This window comes from Zootoca vivipara, chromosome 5, assembly GCF_963506605.1.
Source record: "Zootoca vivipara chromosome 5, rZooViv1.1, whole genome shotgun sequence".
NCBI classification, from domain to species: Eukaryota; Metazoa; Chordata; class Lepidosauria; order Squamata; family Lacertidae; genus Zootoca; species Zootoca vivipara.
In genome coordinates, this window is record NC_083280.1 from 41,412,722 (window position 1) to 41,434,587 (window position 21,866).

The 21,866-nt window shown below is 43.4% G+C and overlaps 1 protein-coding gene across 1 annotated transcript in view; it reads right to left on the reverse strand.

Annotated features, from left to right (window-relative positions):
- Positions 1–2,328: 2,328 nt before the first annotated feature.
- ARHGEF4 (Rho guanine nucleotide exchange factor 4) overlaps positions 2,329–21,866 on the reverse strand; it is a 160,619-nt gene continuing 141,081 nt past the window's right edge. The window contains 11 exon segments of the mRNA XM_035133510.2: positions 2,329–2,757; positions 2,760–2,857; positions 3,563–3,640; positions 4,147–4,390; positions 7,326–7,457; positions 9,487–9,616; positions 10,404–10,636; positions 12,027–12,206; positions 13,390–13,584; positions 14,202–14,325; positions 14,327–14,379. Coding sequence (XP_034989401.2) covers positions 2,662–2,757; positions 2,760–2,857; positions 3,563–3,640; positions 4,147–4,390; positions 7,326–7,457; positions 9,487–9,616; positions 10,404–10,636; positions 12,027–12,206; positions 13,390–13,584; positions 14,202–14,325; positions 14,327–14,379 — 1,563 coding nt within the window. The 3' untranslated portion in view covers positions 2,329–2,661.

The window sequence follows — 21,866 nt, forward strand, 5'->3', positions numbered from 1 at the left end:
TTGGTCATGTTGTGGCACACCACTTTTGAGTCATTGTAAAACCTGAGCCCTGACTGCACAGGAAGTTGGCGGTGGCTTTTGTTAGCCTCACTCATGTGGATTGAATGGCTTGGAAATCACGCTACCAGTTCAAGAGATAAAAGTACTGTACTAACAAATTAGGAGTCATCTTGTACATGATGGCTATATCTAGGCTGGCATCTAGCCTCTCCAAATCTCATGCTACAGCCCAGAGTGCTGGAGCTATCAAAGTGTAATTGCACTAAAGAGAGCTTCAAACAGGGATGCATCCATATCGTTTCTCATCAGTTGAAGACTTCCAGCCAGTTATGTAAACTGAAAAATACAGGGTTTGGTCTTAACGGTTGCTTGTGTGAGCAGAAGGCAATGAGTTAGCTTAGCTTAGTTCCCCTGCCCTGCCGCATCCCATTCAGTTCACAGGGCCTGCTTTTAGGAATGCAACAGCAAGGAGATGTGAAAGCTCCGTTGCCTCAGCAAAAGCTCTGAAATCTTGGGGCCAAGCTTGGTATGTTTGAAATTATGTAAAAAGTTAAATTATGTCCACTTACAAGTCACCACTTGACGCTGCAGTCCCACATGCATCTCTTACAATCTTTAAGTCATGTGAATCAGCTTTTAGACCAGGTGGTGAAACTGAGGTCCTCCATCTCTTGCTGGATTCCTTGGGCTACAGACACACCATACATGTAAAACGTTCTTGCATTATTTTAGTCAAGGCTTCCTCTGCAAAATCCTGGGACCTGTAGTTTGTTAAGTGTTGTTAGGAGATGCCTCACAGAGCTACAGTTCTTATCAGCCTTAAACAATAGTTCCCAGGATTTGCACCGGGGGTGGGGGGTGGGGAGCCGTTACTTACAATGGTGTGAGAGTACTTTACGTGTATGGTGTGGATGTGGTGGTCCTCTCTTATCAACTGCAGCCAGCGTGGCCTATCAAGGATGATGGGAGTTGAAAAATTCAGCAAGAGCTTGAGGACCATGGACTCCACATCCTTGCTGTTGACACGGCTGGAGCTGGAGAGAAACAAAGGCCATAGCGCCCAGCCTGCTAGGCAGCTCGCTGCTCACTTAAGAATAACCAGGCACAAAGGACAAGACTGTTGGACCAAGAATTCTATAACAGACAACACACGGAGTGGCAATCACTTTTACAAGTTTCTTTATGAAATTAAATGTAGCCCCTCCCATGAGGGGAAAGATATAGTGCAAGAATGAATTTGTACATGCTTCTGGATTTGCGTAACTATCGGCTGGTTAACCGTAGTTGAACACTGCATCTCTGTGGCAGACTTCTGAGTGCTCGCCCCCTCACAGTAGCCTCATACCAGAGTACATGGTTTTCTTTTTAACTTCACAGTACCAGGAAATCCCTAAAGGATGGGATTCAGTCAGTTATGGCTTCTAGCTATCTTGCTATAGTAAGGCAAATCTTTCTCTTTTTTCTAGTCAAGGATTACATGGGTATTTTTGCCCACCATTTTCAAGTGTCAATCTGTCTATATATACACCCTTCTGTATAAATTCTGGAACTCTGTGGCCCAGGCTTCCTATCCCCGCACTGCCTCTGCAGACTATTGCGTGGGTGGCACAGTTCCCAAGGATAATACTGATTTGCTTGTAAGTGGTACTGGTACATCTGAAATTCACCTTCAGACATGTCTCTTCTTCTTTTTTAGGAATATAGGCTTACAAATGTTGGCCTTTGTCTTTAGTGGAAAAAAAATAGACAAAACAGGCATCAAGTTAACATCTGACAAGACAGATTACAAACTCTTACAAAATACAGTTATCTGCACTTTTACCATAAATAAACATTTAAAAACACTGACAAAAAAAAACCTCATTGGCCAAGAACTATGGCAAAGTGTTGGTAGAGAATAAAAGTAATTTAAAGTTAATTTAGGCACATTTCCCCCTCCCCCACAACGTACATTAACTCAACTAGGTCTCGGCTGTTAGTCATGCTTCAGGTTGGCCAGTCGGGTTCTGGTTCGTGGTCAGTAGTTCTGCTTTCAGCAAAGGAAAGTCGGAGGTGGCTCCCTGGCCATGCTCGGATTCTTCGGGATTTCTGTGAAAACTGGCGTGAGGAAGGTGATAGGAAAGGAATCCGTCGTCCCAGGAGAAAACGGTGTGTAACAGCAGCAACAACACTCAACAGCTTTTTGGAGCAAATGCAAAGCGGGCACTGGGACTGCTCATCCCCTTGCCCCTATTTTGTCTGGCGGCCTTGTTGAAACTGCAAGCAAATCATGGTCCCAAGGGAAGGAATGGTCCAAAAGGAAAAAACAAAATAAGGGGTTTCTTCTTGTTGTTTTTTAAGGAAAGAAAACAGGAAAGGTTCCAACTATGTTCTAACTCAAGCCTCTTGCTTTCTCTTCCTGGGTATTCAAAAGAGATGGGCAGGCTCAGCTCACTTTCACAGACACACGCGTACGTACACACAACAACAAAAATGGTCCATGTTGTAACACTCTTGAGCTCATTCAGTCTGGCAAAAGAAATAAGGGAGTAAAGGGTTATCCCTCTGAAAGCCAGGAGGGGGAGCTATCCCTCTGAAAGCCAGGAGGGGGAGCTATCCCTCTGAAAGCCAGGAGGGGGAGCGAGTGCTTTGTTTTGCAGGACTGATGCATAAAGTGCTTTCTCAGAAGGTATTCAGGCACAAGATCAGGCTGCTTCCCCTCATTTTCGAAACGGTGCCAGCCTGCTGATGTTCTGCCAGAAATTCGAAGGCTTGCGCTTGGGCTCCGCCAACATGAAAACCTGCTGCTGGGGGAGGTTTGTCGGCAATGTGGGGTGCTTCTGGCGCATCAAGAAATCGTAGTATGTCCGGGTGACCACTGTTAACGACATGAGCAAGAGGATAAAAGGTTACATTGACACAGATTCAACGCATTCTTGCCCCTGATGCCCAGCATGATCTAAATTTAATAGGATAATTCTTCACAATAACTCAACGCTGCCTTTTAGGGAAAGCATCCAACAGGACCTTATTATCTCTTATGTCCATCTTCCTCCTGATCTCACGACACTTTGTGAAGGAGAAAAAGCTGGTAAAAGGGTCCTCATGCTCAAGCCATCTGCAGCACAACTACCATTTCTGAACACACGTGCCACTAGTAATATTTTTATCTTGAAATGTGGCTAGGCATCACATTAAATTTGCATTTGACATGCAGATTTCTTTAAACAGCAAACCTGGGAGGCCTGATTATTATGGAATTGCAGCAAGTGGAGATCTTTTTTTGGGGGGGGGGGGTTCCTGCCTTCCCCTGCTGTTCTGAGTAGAATTCTACCTCTGAAGCAGGTACTTTGCTTTTGGGTTGATGCGTCCAACTGAATAAAACTAGCTTCCAAGGGGAGGTTCTTGTACATTGCCCTGTATCCTGGATCTCCTTGGCAGGGCTGAAGGCAGCTCAACATGTTTGGGATGCTCTGAAATGTATGGTGTGAAAAGAGAAAAGGTGTCTCCCCTCCTAATACTAGAACTTGGGATGATTCCCCTGTTGGAGAGATAAAAGAGACGGATAGCTATCCTGACTTGCCTTTTGGTTTTCCACTCTGGTTCTGTTTGCTGGCATTAAGCATGGCTTGTTTCTTCTGCACCTCAGTAATGGAAAAACCTAGAAGATGAAACAAAACGCATTAGCTCAGCTGTGCCTTTGCAATGTGCATCATAGAAAAACACGCACAGCAACCAAGGTGTGTGTGTGGGGGGGGGGGTTGTCAAGTGGAAAATCCCAAGAAGCAAAAATTACACTAGCAGCTTGATTCTGTGCACAATGACTTGGAAATCAGCCCCACTGCTCTGGCCACTTTCCCCTTTGGCCCCCTTTCTCCAAGGGGGAAGGAAGCCCTTGGGCTGAAAAGAGCTCCCCACCCCTGACGCTGGAGATGCTTTAGCACAGCTAGTGGACCAGTGCATCCATGAGACAGAAAGATTACATAGGAGGGCCGTCTTAAGACCCTAGGCAATGTTTCGTTTGTTACATCCGTAGGGAAAGGAGAGTATTTCAAAAGTTTGACGTGCAGCTCAAGTGGGGCGGGTGAGAATCTTCTGGGGAAAGGGTTTTCTCTGCTTAATGGCTGCACAATGCCTTAAGCAGCAATCCCAGCAACTGTTGCATACCGGTTTCCTGGTCAAGCTGAACCTGCTTCCTTTCGTTCTCAAAGGCCTTGAGCCAACGCTGCTTCTGCTCTGGCTTTTTTGCACAGAATAAGTGGACTTCCTCAGTGTCCCTGCAGTGCAACTTGAATGCATTTTTAATGGTGACGTTGAAGTCCTTGTCTTTCCCATCTTCCACATCCAGAATCTCCATGTTGTCCATGCCGATTCGACTCTTATAGTACAGGATGTCACGTCGCAGGAGATCCTAAGAGGAAAAGTATAGTCATGTCCCACTCTGGCTTCTCCTCAGGGTCTCCTGATGCATGAATACTCAAGACAGAAATATGCATGGGCTACCATGTGCGAAATAATATATATGTCAGAACTTCAGAAAAGCCAATCAGGCCAATGGCCCAGCTAGCCTAACAACTGGTTTCTCACAGAGGCCAACCAGTTGCCCATGGGAAGCCCTAAGGTAGGATTTGAGCCCAACAGCCCTCTCCTCAAATACGATTCCCATTGAGGCATATTCTGCTTCAGAAAGTGGAGGTAGAATGAATGAATGAATGAATGAATGAATGAATGAATGAATGAATGAATGTAGCGATTGTGGTTATTTTTCCAGCATGGAGGTTCATCTACAGTTATATATTTTCTTTCTTTCTTTTTTAACAATGAATGTTTATTATTTTCTTTTTACAGTTATATATTTTCAGAATTTATATTAAGTTACTCTCCCTTTGTCTGTGGGAACAGCAATTCGAAGAGGTGTATTCCAACACAGGGTTGGGGAAATCACAAAAGTCACCAAATGCAACCCAAGAGAAAACCTACAACTGAATCTTCCCTGGCACATTACTAAATACCGGTAAGACAGAGAGGAGTGTAAAAATCAGCTGCTACTGTCCAATCTCTTGTAACATAAACAGAGTAAGGGTTTCTAATGTCACTACTAATACAACAAGGAAAGTTGTGATACTGCCCTAGGAAGTCTTGGTAGTTTTTAATTGCTCGGAGAATGTATGGTAGGTTTGCACTCATTAAATTGAGTGTAATAGTTGCGCAAGAATTTCTTCTGGTTGTACTGTACAAACAATATTGTACACATGATTTTTAGGTTACTAACTTACTGAGTGACTAAGTGATTGTACTTAAGCTCAAAAGCCCACTGTGTATTTCCATTCTCCCAAGCATGGCAAGAGGTGGGCTTTTGTACATATACACAAGAAATTTAAGTCTTATTGAACAGCCTAGGGGCCTTTAGGCTGTAGGGCATCACCCTTCAAGAAACTCAAAGTACCTCTGATTACATTATAACACACATGGTTGGAAATGGTCCTGTGGCATTTTGTGCAGAAATGTATTCTGACAGCTAAAACATAAAACCTGGCACAATTTTAGTGGGGCTTACCCAAATCAGACACCCCAAAGTGCCCTATTTCAGACACCTTTCGTTTAACTCAGGCACCCCCAAACTGCGGCCCTCCAGATGTTTTGGCCTACAACTCCCATGATCCCTAGCTAACGGGACCAGTGGTCAGGGAAGATGGGAAATGTAGTCCAAAACATCTGGAGGGCCGAAGTTTGGGGTGCCTGGTTTAACTCATAAGATGCATAACTGAAACTAATACTAATTTACATGGAAACTAGGGTTAAAGTTTTTTTTTGGGGGGTGGGGTCTTCTCCCCAATCAGAACCAGTTTTAAATAAAGCATTTTGTTCCCCTCCCAAGGTACATAATTTTATGTGGAAATGATTATTCAAACCTAACTCCTGACATGATTTCTGGAGCCTTTACCCAAACCAGATGCTCACAAATGTCACTTCACAACCTACCTACAATATCATCAGTTTACATCATAAGGTTCACATAGGAAGTCAGTACCATTTTGTGTGGCAGTATGGCAGATAAAACAAACAATCTGAAAAGTTAGGGGGCTGGTCTCCCATTACATGTCCTTCTTACAGAGTTAGACTTATTAAATGTAAACAAAACAAATGGATGTACATGTTAGGTACTTTGCTACAGCCACACAAACAAATTCTTCAGTTGTGCTGCAGAATGTTTCATACCCTGCAAGAATATTGTGCAGTTCTGAAAAATGTTTATTCGGTTCAATGAATCCATGTGGAATGTATCAAGAGAAGCTGCCAGCTCTCTCAAGGCCACATACGGTACGGGCTCTTTGCGCTTTAAGTATTTTTTCAGTATTCAAAATTTCCATGGCAACTGATAAGATGTGATTTCAACACTTGCATCTGTTGAAATGCTCCCCTAAGATATATATCCTTTTGGTGATCTTGCAGCCAGAGTGCATGTTCTATGAACAAATGGGCAGATTCTTCAACATATTTTCCCCTAACCAGGGGGCTGTGTCTTATGTGATGCACAGACACCGATGGGAATATTGTAACTGCACCATCCTATTAATTGTGGTCATATCAAAGACTTAGTATAATAATCATCATCATAATAATAATAGAAGACACAGATAGGATAAAACCCATCACTGCTGTTGCAAGGATTATGATGACTCCTATTACTGAAGGAAATGAAAACGTAAGATTCCTGCTGAGTCAGACAAAAGGCCTATCTAGTCCAATATTCTGTTTCACAGTGGCCAGTCAAATACCCATAGGAAGCCTCCAAGCAGGATGTGACCTTTTCCTCATCCCACCTCCTGGGCTTGGCTTTGTAAGATTTCTACTCAAGCATGCATCTTAATGAATAACATGAGCGTTTCTATATGCAGGTGGAAACATTGTTAGACTCTTATCTATTCAATACAACCGTAGAAATTGCCCTGATGCTTAGAAAGAACGTGGGTGGGACTTTCTGATGAATTTAATTTGATAGCATTTTCAGCTGCCGTATTTTAATCTTACAAAAGCTAAATGCTTCGCTTTCCTCCAGCGCCACAGGAGAGCACTCCACGGCAAGGCTCTTTCATTAACCGTTGGTAGAGAAATTCACAGTAGACTAGCATGGAAGAAACGATGGCAGGGAAGGCGAGTCTGCAGTAGTAAACCCTTTCCTTGATTTATATGAATAGCGACGCTTAGATTGATGCCATCACCCTGACACACTGGGATGTTCTTTAATGCAATGCTTGAGTGCAAAACAATGAAAAGCAGTGGGGAATTCCACTATCGGTGGGGAGTGTTAACTGGCAGAGGTGGACACGGCTTGCTTAGCTTACCTTCTTGCAGCAGACAAGCTGATGATCAAAGAGGAAGAACATTCTTTGATGGCTCTTTGCTTGAGGCTGGGAAATTTTGGTTAATTCCCCAGAGTAGATAAGTTCAGAACTCTTCACAAGGACATCTTCACCCTGTCACTCACAAACACAGGAGACATGTCATTTTCTTTCTCAAAAGAAGCTGACAAGTAATATATAGCAGCCTATTGTGGAGATACTCTGGGGCCAAACAAGACGGTGTTGTTTTTTTAAAAATTAACCAGCTTCCTAGCCTTGCACTCCCAGATATTTCCCTATTAAAGCTCAAAACACACATATAAAAGTGGTTGTTGCCAGTAGACCAAACGCAAGAAAGTTAAGTGTTCTTTTTTTTTTTTTTTACTTTTTCAAATTATTTTTATTAATTTCCCAAATTATTACAAATCAAACCAAATTCATTTAATTTAATGCAAACATATGATCATCATCATTTCCTCACATAGCTGTATCATTTCCAGTTGACATCCTTCACTTGTTGTTAAACTGTTCTTCCAGCTGGCTTCTTTTTTCACCTTACAAGCAGCACCTCCGTTACATCTTATAAATAATCAATCCATTTCACGGTGTGGTCCTTGGAAGACCGGTGTTGTTGGTAGACATGGCTTGTGGGGCACAGTGGGATGCAGTGAGCTCCCCTGACCCCACTGGGGAATGTTGCCAGGATTTTTGCCTCATAAATCTTGGTTTTCCCCTGCCTGAACCTCCTTGCTGCCCATGGAGGGTAGCGAGGAGCAACCACCATTGACTCACGATATGACTGGAAACCTCTAAAGTTAAACATCACGCTTAACTTTAGAGGTTTCCAGTCACATCACAAGTCAATGGTGGTTGCTCCTCACTACCCTCCATGGGCAGCAAGGAGGTTCAAGATTTATGAGGCAAAAATCTTAAGCCTATTGATATTCGTGCTTTAAAATGCATTTAATTCTGTGTTGGATTGTGGCTACAAGTGTAGCTGACCTAAGAGAACATGGCCTCTTTGACATCCACCATTGCTTGTGGACCTAAATAAGAGGCAGGAAAACATATTTATCCAGAGGGCCACATTCATTCATTCATGGAAACTTTCTGAGGGCCACATGCAAGTGGTAGGTGGGGCCGGAGGCAAGAATGAGCAGAGCAATAAAAGTCACTCTTCTTTAAAGTTTTCTACATTCCAGGCATGCGGAAGTCAAAGGTTTCTATCCATCTTTAATCAAGGAATCAAGTGACCTTTATCACAGTTTGAGGACACATTTCACCCAAGCAAAAGCCCTCCAGGAAGGCATGGCCAGGACTAGTGAGGGTGTGTGACCTAGGGTCAGAGAAATAGTAAGAGCTGTTCGGCAGTGGAATTTGCTGCCAAGAAGTGTGGTGGAGTCTCCTTCTTTGGAGGTCTTTAAGCAGAGGCTTGACAGCCATATGTCAAGAATGCTTTGATGGTGTTTCCTGCTTGGCAGGGGGTTGGACTGGATGGCCCTTGTGGTCTCTTCCAACTCTATGATTCTATGAAATAGAGAGAACCAAAGGGCTACATTCGGACATTGAGGTTCTCCACTCCTGATCTGCAGAACAGTATTAACAGGAACGAAGACTTTTCACCAAGTACATTTCAAAAGAAATCTGCATAGGCCCTTTACTCTCAACACATTTTGAAGTATGCACCATTTCACGAGAAAGTTTTTGCACCTTGACCTTAATTGGCTATAATGGAACTTATTCCTGGAATGAGAGCCCAAGTTTGCAACTTAAGAGTTTCATCGGCAGTAAATATCAAGTCCCACCAGTCTGAGAATGCTTGCAAACAGTTTGGCTAATAAAAATGTTTATTCTAACTTCAATAATTAGCAAGTGTGAGAAATTAAATCCAGGAAGATATTAAAATTCATCTGGCTAACTTATGACTTGATCTGATAATCTACTGCTCTGGAACAAGAGTTAATGGGATCAATAAAAGGGACAGGTGGATGTGTTGCACGAGGACGCCTTCATGGCATGTGGGGATCTGAAGCCTTGACCAAGTCAAGGTAAATGGGCAAGATACTCAGGAGGCAGATTCTCAGTGCAGCCTTGTGGCTTTTGTGCATGTTTATAATAAAGAATAATCTTCCCTAGTGGAGAAGCCACAAGAACATTTCTTTACCTCCCAGTCCTCTATTGAACTTTGCCACTGAGCAATTTTGTCTATGTTTTCCAAACGCCTCTTCCTCTCGTTGATGAGTCGTGCTACGTTCTTCATGGCATTCAAAGCGGCTTCGACGTCCTTAAAATCCCTAGGTTTTAAATGACATTAGAGATGTCAACATGAAGCAGCCACAGTGCAAAGGGAATGAGTGGCCCTCTTCTCCAAAGCATAAGAAACCAGCAAGCAAATTATGGGGTTAAAGAAAAAGAAAAAAAGAACAGCCAGGAGCTCTACCCCTGACTTGAAGTACATCTGATGTAACTGCTCGAGCTTTAATAGTTTCCCTATCTGCGGTGCAGAGATAATATAGAAGAGTTACAACTTGTGACTTAGTTTGCTGATGCCTGCGAAACACTTCGGCAGTATAAATAACTGTGAAGCTAGCAACTGCTGTGATTGCACTCCCGTGCTTCTCTGTACAGGACCTGGAGTGGTGTCCACTTGGAATTCTCCCCCATCACATTATACGCCACACAACATACGTCGCTGCCCTTTCTTGTACTTAACTTGCAGTTCAGGGCACCAGGAATTGCAGGCACATCCTCAGTATCTGGAGGAAGCAGCTTCCATAACCACATCAACCATTGAGACACCGGTTTCTGCTTCAGACCTGCTTAAGCTTTGTTGCATCAGCAAAACCACCCCCGATGGGCATTAGCTGCAAAAACTTTGACCGTTTTCAAGTTCCAGAGAAAAAGCCTATTTGATCACTGGAAGGTCACAAAAACAAAATGGGACCTAGACACAACCATAAAGAAAGGCCTGCTAAAGTTACTGCCAACTAATTTTTACAAGTATCAAAGGAGGAACAAACTAAGATGGCTGCATCTGAGACAGGATATGTACCCTCCCTGCGCCTTTCTAATCCTCCATACCTGTGTTGTGGGTTGGTATATTTCAGCAGTTCTGCAAGCTGCAGGGGGTACTTGCAAATCTTCTGCACTGGAGTCAGGAGGAAGCCATCCAGAGAGATGTCGATCATCTTCTGAAGCAGGCGACATGCTTCGAAGAAATAAACATACTTGCTCACTTTGGTGAGTCGGGAAAGCTCCATGCAGGCATTGGGGTGGTTATTGCAGTACTCAGAATAGATCTGGAACTCGTTTTGCTAAATTGGAAGGGAAAAAAATTATTACTACTAATACTACTACTAGTAGTACATTTATTATTTTAACTGTTTATTTATCTTTCACAGGTATTATACAGAACAATAAAATTCAATAGATTCTCCGCCCATCCTCCCATGGAAGAACAGATTCATACAAGAGAAACAGGGGAAAAAACTGTAGGAAGAGCAGGTGGGGCTCGCTGACCTGGGAAGGTGGCCAGTCTAGGAGAAGAAAAACTCTGATCCGAAACCTCCGCTGCCTTGTGGGATATCTTCAGGAGAAGAAAAGGCTAAGGCTTAAGCCCTACACAAATCCAGAAAGGAGTCCCCAAGACAGTTGGATGGTGCCTTGTATTCCTCCTTCCAGCAACTCCTGCAGCCCAGCTGGTGCCAAATGAATTGCTTTTCTTTGCTTTGGACAACATTAGCAAGGCTGAGAAGGGGATCTTTGTTGCCTGAGTAGCCCAGGACCTCCATGCATACTGGCAAGGCTTGTGCCCAGGGGAGGTCACTTTGGTGCTGCAAATGCTGCTGTTTGACTTCACCCCGGAGGCACACTCCATTGTCTCTCAAGACAAATGGATGCCAACAAATAGTTTGAAAGTCAGCCTACTGAGAGATGTTAGAGAGAAGTCCATGATTTGCTGTGAATTGCTGGTGGTAGACAGGCATGCTCTTTTGTATATGTGTATGCAATAAAGTCAGAGAGACACTTATTGGAAAGTGTCTGTTTCTTTATTCTTCGTTCATCTAGTTTTTCAGTGATTTCATCCATTAGTGCCACATCCCAGATTTGATTCAGCCACATTTCATATAAGTCAACATTTATACCATTACATTTCTGATCTATAAAAATAAAGCTTTTTACTTGAAAAAAAACAATGATAGAAAGGATCCCTGCTTCAAAGATCACAAACAGAACAGGTGAAGGAAGGAAGAACACGGGGAACAAGATGTTCTTTTAAAAGCACAAAAAAAGAGAAGGGAGGGAGGCAATAACTAAATGGAAGTGAAATATCCAGAGGCTGGCTATAGACAGAAGAGGCACATGAAACAGAACAAGAGAAGCCCTGTAGTGAGATTAAACTGTGGAAAAAGGGATCAGTTTAAAAAGAGAGAGATAAGAGATAAAGTCAAAATTAGATCTGCCAGGGACAACTAAGCCCTGATCCGGCTTGTCCAGCTAAGGTAGTAACAACTATTGTTCTAAGGGTGGTGCAGCAATTTTATAATCAAAACATGTCCAGGTAAACTCTAATCCTAGACCCTCTTGCCTCCCTCAACTCCCTCCCATTCCCAAGCCAAATGTTCAAATGTAATCACCACCTCTGTAGTCACAATAACAGGAATAATGTCAATACTTTCCCACATAATTCAGCTGTCAACTTACATATTCTAAGAAGCAGCACCCCACCTCACTGAGGTGTGGGTAATCTTTGTTGAATTTCTTCTCCAGCGCTTTAACAAATTTTTTCTGGCACTTGTAGATGTCTTCAATATTCCCAAAGATTGTCTTCAGCTGCTCCTCTGTGAACATGTCTGCTCTTTTACGGCATTGTTTTATATAGCCCTGTAAACAAGTACTGTTTTATGATTCAGGTTCCTTGGGAAACAAAACCAAAGAGAACTGCAGCCCAACTCATCCTTGGCAATACATTTAACAGCTAAAGCACCTCAGAGATTATGGACCTGCCATGAAAATGATGATTACTGCAGAAACAAAAATACTTCTGATGTCTGCATGCAATATTCAGGCAACCAATGCAAAGGATAATGCCTCTACTTTGAAATGCAGCACTAAAGGCAGACATCGGAGAATTCTCCAGTGAAGTAAAGCTAAGCTGCTTCTGGGGTGACATGCAGAAGATACACTCTACAATTTTAAGGAACTCAGAAAGGTGTACAAAAATGCTCCATTTGCATTTTATGGTTTTCCTAAAGGTAAAGGTAAAGGTACCCTGACTGTTAGGTCCAGTTGCGGTAAAGCACTCATCTCGCTTTACTGGCCGAGGGAGCCAGTGTACAGCTTCCGGGTCATGTGGCCAGCATGACTAAGCCGCTTCTGGCGAACCAGAGCAGCACATGGAAACACCGTTTACCTTCCTGCCAGAGCAGTACCGATTTATCTACTTGCACTTTGATGTGCTTTCGAACTGCTAGGTGGGCAGGAGCTGGGACTGCGCAACGGGAGCTCACCCCATCGCAGGGATTCGACCCCCCCCAACCTTCTGATCAGCAAGCCCTAGGCTCTCTGGTTTAGACCACAGCGGCACCCGCGTCCTAGAAACTGCTAAAACTTAATGTCTTGTGACACCCAAGGCAAAAGGCAAATGTGTGCATTTTAGTAACATTTTACTATCTCCTTTGTGACCAAAGGTTATGCTGCACAATGTGTTCTAATGTTGTAAGTGGAAAAAAATATGATTCAATAGTAGAATAAAAGACTACGGTTGATAGGAATTCTATATGGAGCTTTTGAAGGAACTTGCTGCTCGAGTCTGACCAAAACCATTTCCACTGAAGTAGATCACCTTCCCGAGGCTGGTGCTATCCAGATGTTGGACTCAACTCTCATCACCATGGAGGGAGTTGTCATCCAACAACATCTGGAGGACACCACGTTTAGAGCAACAATGTCATGTTGAACTCAATGATGAAATCAAGGTTTTCAAGGAACTCCTATAGAGTTCCATATTTCAAACATATTTCTAAAATTCAGCTTCTGAACTTCTTTTATCCGTGTGACTTGTTACCTCACATATGTCCTTCAGATGCTTGATGTAATCTCTTTCTGTGCTTAGGATTTCATTGATAACATTGGTTCTCATTTGGTCCTTAGTTGTTTGCCCCACTCCATAACGGTGGGCAGCATTTCTTGAGTCTTCCTCCCTGCCATCTTCTAACTTCAAAGGATAGTCTTCCATCGGTTCATCCTGGTTCACTCGGAGCTGTTTCAAAACAGGAATATTCCCGTCATATAGAAGCAAGGGCAGGACAACAGCTTTTTGCTTAGGACAAAACATGGGAGAAGAACATTCTGGAAGGCGGAGCTTACTGCAAGTGTTCCAACTAGTTTGTGACTCTCAGACTTGGAATATGAATCTGGCGGCCCCTAATAAAGGGCCTTAAATTCTGTTCCATCTCTCAAGGCTACTTACATAATAACCATTTAAGTTACAGATTCAATAATAATAAAACATCAAAATACAATTCCCACAAAATATCAACAACCAAGCACCCAAGAGCCAATTCAGCAGCAAACAGTGGGGTTTCCTGGGGAAAGCAGTGGGACAAAAGAAAAACCTCTTGGGCCTGTGCCTAGAAAGTATCAGAAGAAAACATGGGAGAAATGGAAGGGTGGAGGAGCCCAAATTTAAGGTAGCAAAAAACTCCCATCTGTCCACATACCCAGTGGCTGCTACTGATCACTAAATCATATTAAAAATGTGTCAACTGCTAGAAGTTACTGAAGCTACAGGAAAAGTGCTTCTCTTCTGAAAATGCCCCCTTTCTTGAAAGTTTGCTGTTAATGAATGTATTTTTTAAAAGAGTGAATAGTTCTTACCCGTACGAAGCTGGCTGGGAACCAGCCCTCGCTGTCCATTATTCTGCCCCACCACCACTCTTTGTTAGTAGCATCCATTACTTCAATGACATCACCAGCCTTGAAGCCCAGCTCTTGGTCATCCGGTGACATGATCCCAGAGTGCTTCGGCGTAGACAACACCACCATCACTGATGAGCTGGAACAGTGAAAGTAAGCATTTTCACAAACTGATCTTTGGTAGGAGATGCCCAGTTCTTGTCATCCAGGAAAAGGGTGTTGGTTGAAGTCCAAGACCCTGGGGTAGCTCAGTTGATAAAGCATGAGCTCTTAATCTCATAGTTGTGGGTTCAAACACCATGTTGGGAAAAGAGTCCTGCATTGCAGGGGATTGGACTAGATGACCCCCATGGTCCCTTCCATCTCTACAAGTCTATGATTCTATGACTGTGGATATTCTGAGATTTGAGCTGGGAATTTGGGTATGTAGTGTTTAGGTACAGTCACAGACTATGCTCCTAGTGCCCGAGGATCTGCACAGATAGCTGAAGCAGATGGCCTAGAATCAATCCAAGTGTTTTAGCATATAATTGATAAGATGTAGGGGTTATGCTCATAAGTGTGTGCACATGCACGCACACACACACACACAATACATGAAAAACAACTACGTTAACCTGGCAGCCTCGTTTATTTCTACTACTGAGCTTGTGCTCAGTTTAGGGAAGCTTTTAATGTTTGATGGATTTCTGTATTTTAATGTTTTGTTGGAAGCCGCCCAGAGTGGCTGGGGGAACCCGGCCAGATGGGCGGGGTATAAATAATAAATTATTATTATTATTATTGTGCTACAGAAGGACTTGGTGTGCCACAGCTTTATATAAAAATCTGGGCGATATATTATTATTTTGAGATTGCATTCCCTCTCTTCTGCATCAGGAGTCATCTGGAGAGAGTTTGCATACATCCATATGCAAGAAATGACATTTTGGATTTCAAAGTTATTCTGTGTGACAAGGTGCCCATCAGTAAGGGCCAAGCCCTCCTTTCATGCTCCATTTATCTTTACAAATAACTATTTAGCTTAATGTTTCTGCTTGATTTTTCTTCCCTAAATTTACTTATTAACTTATATAACCCCACAGATTTAACCTCTCTCTCTCTCTCTCTCTCTCTCTCTCTCTCTCTCTCTCTCTCTCTCTCTCTCTCTCTCCATATTCCCATCTGTTGGACTCAAAGGCTACCAGTAGTTGCAGTTAAGTGCCTCTTTTCCATGACAGAGCTTTTTCACATGTTGCAGAGCAAATCCTATCAGGGACTGCCTGCCCATGAGGTGAGATGAGACAGTGGCCTCAAGGTGGCAGGCTCTGGACAGCTGCAAGGGGAGGCAGCTCCTGCACTTGTGGGCCAGCTCTTATTCCACCATGCACCTGCTGCTGCATGCCCACCTGCCATGTGCCCACCACCAGGTGGCAGCAGGATGGCAGTGGGTACATGGCTGCTGGCAGGCAGGCAGGGAGAGGGAGGAGGAGGAGGCGGTGGCAAGGGTGGCCTTTTCTGTTTTCCCCACCCAAAAACTTCCTGGGCTGGCCCTGAATCCTATGCATGATGATTACTCAGAAATAAGTGCCACTGTGTCCTAAGACTGCGGCTTTAAGCATAGAGTTGGAAGAGACCACAAGGGCCATCCAGTCCACCCCCCTGCCAAGCAGGAAACACCATCAAAGCATTCCTGACAGATGGCTGTCAAGCCTCTGCTTAAGGACCTCCAAAGAAGGAGACTCCACCACACTCCTTGGCAGCAAATTCCACTGTCGAACAGCTCTTCTTCCTAATGTTTAGGTGGAATCTTCTTTCTTGTAGCTTGAATCCATTGCTCCGTGCCCGCTTCTCTGGAGCAGCAGAAAACAACCTTTTCACCCTCTTCTATATGACATCCTTTTATATATTTGAACATGGCTATCATATCACCCCTTAACCTTCTCTTCTCCAGGCTAAACATACCCAGCATACCTCTCTGGGAATTAGGATCCTGGAACACAATGGGATTTACTTCTGAGTAAACTAAACACACATAGGTGTTAAGGCTATTAATTTTGTTCCATGATACCATATTGCGATACGGTTAAATATTATGGCAAAGAAAGATATGACCAGCATGGTGAGGAGCATTCATCTACATAAGCAGACAGGTAATTTCATTCTGCATGGGAGTCATGTTAACTTTTTAATGTGGATAAGCTTTTGCCAAGCATGAGGTTGGGGCTCACAATTATCTAGTAAAGCTGATGGTGTCATTTGCTCTGTTTCATTCTCATGCTTCACTTAGCAAGGGTAATAGGAATGTGCTGCAGAAAGACTGCTTTGCGTTGCAATCATATTGCTATGCAGTCAGCTAATTATATCTTTGCGAACAGAACTTCAGCTTCATCAAACACAGATGAAGCTAAGAAAACACACACAAACACATATTTTAAAGCAGAGGCAACAGATGGAGATAAACTATATATAAGGTTACACTAATTTCACTGCCTCCTATGAATACTGTACTTCATAAAGCGTACTTTACAAACCGTGAGCCACCCGGAGGACTTTTGTTGAATGGGGAACATATAAAGGTGTAAAATGAAGCAAAGCGATTCAGCGTGATGGGGGGACACCTGGCATACTAGCAGTACATGTGAAAAGGAACCAGGGGTCTTGGTGGGCCACAAGCTTAACACAAGTCAACAGTGTGATGCAGCAGCAGCAAAAAAAAAAAGCTAATGCTATTCTAGGCTGCATCAACAGAAGTACAGTGTCCAGATCAAGGGAAGTAATAGTACCATTCTATTCCGCCTTGGTCATACCAAACCTGGAATACTGTGTCCAGTTCTGGGCACCACAATTTAAGACAAACTTTCCAAGCAATTTATTGTGCAAGGAAAGTGCAGTTGCTACCCATTTGTTACAGAGAATCCAAATATGTTTCCCCCAAATGTTTCTGTTGCAGGAAGAATCCACAGCACATTACAACTTCCTGCACACAAGCCACAATTTGCTCTTGCTGGAATTGTGAGTATCATAGAGGCAGAGGTCATGAGAATGTCATGGTACCAGTCGTCAGTAGTGAACAATGGCATACTCATGCCCACAATGCGGGCACTATTCAAAAGTCTTCTTACTATTTGTTTTAAAAAAGAATAAATGCTATGCTGTCACGGTCCAATAGAAGCACTCCTCTAGTCTACAACTCCAAAGCCACTCCAACATTGTGCATCAGTGATCTATGGTCCCATCTTGGATACTTCCTTCTTTGAGGTCTTAAAATGGTAGGCCCCTCCTTAACAGTCCCCTAACCTAGAACAGCTGCTCACCAACAACAGGACACGTAAGAGCCACACAAACACAAGCACCATACTCTGCAACAAACCCAGAAACCAACTCTATCCCCATATCTTGTAACATCAGTCACAACATCAAGGTTCATTTATTTGCTCATCTTCCAATATGACATATACTATCATCTGCCTGAAATGCCTCTTTGCATTCTACATAAGCCAGTTTATATGTAAAATAACGCATTTGGACACATCTTGGCGTAGGTGAGGCAGAGAGCTGGTGACTGACTCACTCAGTGAGCTTCATGACCAAGTAGGAATTTGAACCCAGATCTCCCTTACTTAAGCTCTCCATAGCTTCCAAGTTATCCCTTTTTTAAAGGGATTTTCCCTTATGCTGAATAGGCTTCCTCACAAGAAAAGGGAAAACTTGGCAGCTATGAAGCTCTCTAGCTACTGTATCATCTTGGTTCTCATTAGCACATCAAACAGAAGGGTTGTAGTTTAGCCTTTTCATCGATGTCTAGTTTCCATGTGCAAAGATTTTACTCTTATTTCCGGTGAGGGGAGCATATGGAGGAGCATTGAGGTTTATTTAGGAAAAATTATACGCTGCTTGATTAACAGAACCTCTAAGCAAATTACAAAGCTGTGCAAACCCCAATCTGCAGCCTGAAGTGCTATGGCCAAGCCACAGATTTACTGTTTTGGTGATAGCTAGGCCTAAATATTATTAAATTTATCATTCATGGTGCCCAAAGCTGAAGGATACTAAAAAGGTCCTTGCCCCAATCTCACCACAGTTTGCTGTGGTATAAAATTAAGAAAGCTTCTTTACACCAGGCTTTGGGCTTGCTAGAAATGTGCTTGCTGCCCAAATGCAAGACCTACATAGCTGAACTAGATATATTGACTGTACCACAGGTGCTGCAAGAGCTCATTAGCATTTTTACACATCAGCAGCTGTTAAGTATCTGCAGCAGAGCCCTGCTGCAATCTGTTTGCTTCTCCTTAAAAAATACAGATGAAACCCTACAGAGTCTTCTGGTCTCGTGTTTATTGTTTGATGTCAGAAAGTGTATACAAAAAAAGATACAGGAAATTTGTTGCACTAGAGCCTCTGAGTCAGGAGCAGAACAAATATTGCCAAGAGGGAGGCAAAACAGCCGCAGCCAATCCAGGTTAAAGTAATTACCACTGAAAGGAAGCAATTTATCCCTATGCATAGTAATACACATTGCCAAGCTATACATCTCTGTGCACATCCTCAACATAACCATTCAGCTCCTATTTGTCTAAAGTGGTTCACCTCTGCATAATTGCCTTATAAGTTGGCATGCAGCAGCGGAAGCTCTAGGCAACAGATATATGTACATTTGGTGGGTGCAGATCTTTCATCTGCAGTTTATAAATTGTGGATTAAGGCTGTTTTTAGGAAATAGTCATCGTGCTAATCTTTTAGCTCTTTGGTTGTGTTAAAATACTTCTGTAATAACCCAGCACCTATAATGCTGAACATACTTTATCACAAGATCTGGGGGGGGGGGGGAATCACGCTTATTTCCAGGAGGTGCATAAAATGCACAGCATTTGTTCATACACATAGCTGCCAAGTTTTCCCTTTTCTCACGAGGAAGCCTATTCAGCATAAGGGAAAATCCCTTTAAAAAAGGGATAACTTGGCAGCTATGGTTCATACAGCAGTTGTTCAGCAAGAATATACTGTTTGTGAGCCCATGTACAGCTAAGGCATAGGGTCCTAGAGCAATAAACTGCTCAGAAATTTGGGTGGGTTTAACAAAGGCCACAGCTTTGGTTAGTGAACCCTCCATTTGGCATGGCACAGGGCAAGGGTGTTGTCATCGAATAGCCCATCTGCTGGCTGATGTCTCCAACCTAGCCCAATTACTTGGCCTTCCAATGGGAAGTTGGTCCGATGTTTTGGGCTTGCCACATTGTGAACCCATCTGGTGAGAGCCCCCTCAGACAACTTGGGGGAACTGGGGCCCTACAGCCCCCTGAGCAGTGGCTACAGCTGATAAACAGCACCCCAATACACCTTGGAATCTCCCCCTCCAGCAAGAAGCAGGGTGCCCATCCCCTGCTTAACCCAGCTATGGACCCTGCCCTATGCCTCCCCAAACACAGCAAAGTTGTAACAAAAGAAGCCATATAACGGGGAAGGCAAAACCCTCACAGGTCATTGTTAACCAGAGACTGACCCATATGCACAGCCATATTATGCACAAGTCATCCCAAGAACTCCCCAAAATTATGAATAATCAACTACAAAAGAGGGTGGGATGGGTGGGGATGCCGGCAATGAGGCTGAGGATATTCCTGAGCAAACCTTTGTTTATTTCCTGGGGTCGGACCAGACAAAGCAGAGTCTTCACTTTGGTCCAAACCAGGCCCCTAGAAACAGCCCCTCATTGGCTTCTAGGGGCAATGCCACCCAGGTTCCAGCTGGGAGCAGCAAGGCAAGACAGATCCCAGGCACACTGCAATGGAACCCATCTCCCTCTTCCCTGGAGCATGCTGGGGTCCCCAGTAATTCAGGGGACCTGGGACATACCATGGATTTGCAGGTCAGTCAATCACAACTAGGGTGGCCAGATGCTAAAGAGGGTGGGGCCTCTGCACCTCTAACAGTTCTGTAAAATAGAGTTTCAGCAGAAATTCCCTCCTCCACCCAGCAATTAAAGGTGCAGGAACCTTGTCCTCCTTTGCATCTGCCTACATTATCCAAACCATCAATAAATTTAGGGAGGGTGTGTGTGCCCCAAAAGCAAAAGTAGCCATTTCCCCCAAAGCTACCACTGCACCTTGCAAATAAATGTATTTCAAATAAGTGCATGCTCTTCAGAGCCCACTTGAATACTCAAATAGTTGAACTTCCACCTTTTTTTCTGATGCAGCAAGACTTCCTCTGATAGATTTTGAACTCCAGTTATGGTAGATTCTCAGTAGGGATTCACTTACCACACCTAAGAGTTGCCGAGCCAAGACATAGGCTAGAGTGTGCCAACAGCTATGACAGCTGGGTCAGTGTAACATTGCAAAAGCGGATGGCATGCCAAGCACAGCTGCAAGGTTATAGCACCTTTCTGGACAGACTTGACAGCTCAAATGTTTATGTGAAAGAGTTGGCTGGAAAGCTAAACTCAACAAGGAACACCTAATCAATGTCAAAATGGGAGGAAATACCAAGTTGACCATTTGCACTGATGTAACCTTGATACAGATACAGGACTGTCCAGCACATTCATATCACTGTCAAGAAGGGGAAGAAAGATAATCATGTTTGATGATGACGACACATAACAGAAGTACATTGCTAGCAACTTGGTTCTAGCAACAAGAGCTGACTGAGCTACTTGAATACTTGCACCAAAGTAATGTTCCTTCAGTGGTACTGCATCAGTGCTTGGAACACCTGGATTAATCTACAACCTTTTCATAGGCAGGGAAGAGGCAGCGTTTCTTCCTTGCGCCCCTGATCTTCTATGGAAATGTTTGTCCAGTGATGACATATGTCCCTATGTAAGCTTCCGTGTGGGGAGGTAGTGTGGGGCTCAAGCAGGCTCAGCCTACCAACTTCTTTTAAAGGAGAGCCCCAGCCAACCTAGTTATCATTATTACTTGGCATCTCAATATGTAAAGTTTTGCTTGTGGTATTTTCCTCAGTATTTAACTATTTGTGTGTGTTAGGGTAATAAAATTGCAATATATGGCACAGAGCTCATTTAACCAGTTCTTTCAGTGGAAGTCTTGCATAGCATAGGCAATTCTTAAGCCCGAGCCTCCTTATTCCATTCTGCAGCCTTTCCATCACTATTCTGAACAGAATAATAATAATAATAATAATAATAATTTATTATTTATCCCCACCCCATCTCTGGGTGGCTTCCAACAAAACAGTAAAATACAATAATCTATTAAACATTAAACGATTCCCTAAACAGGGCTGTCAGGCATCCTGTACACCAGGGAATGCTAATCTGTGGTCCTCTAGATGTTGTTAGACAGCAGATCCCATTCACTCTGACAGTTGGTCATGCTGGCTGGGGCTAATAAGAGCTAGAGTCCAACAACAATTGGAGGATCAGAGGTTAGCCACCCTGTTTTACATTCTGTGCCCCACTGGGGTCCCAGACAGTGACAGCATGTCAGAGGGTGTTCTTGAAGGTTACCCTGCAACTGTGGAACTTTCTTTTCCTGGATACATGCTGGATGTGAACAGATATTTTTTTCCCCAATTCTTTTTTTTAGCATCAACTTTTGGTAGGCAGTTACAGGTCTGCCGTAGTCAAAACAAAATAAAAAAATTCCTTCTAGTAGCACCTTAGAGACCAACTAAGTTTGT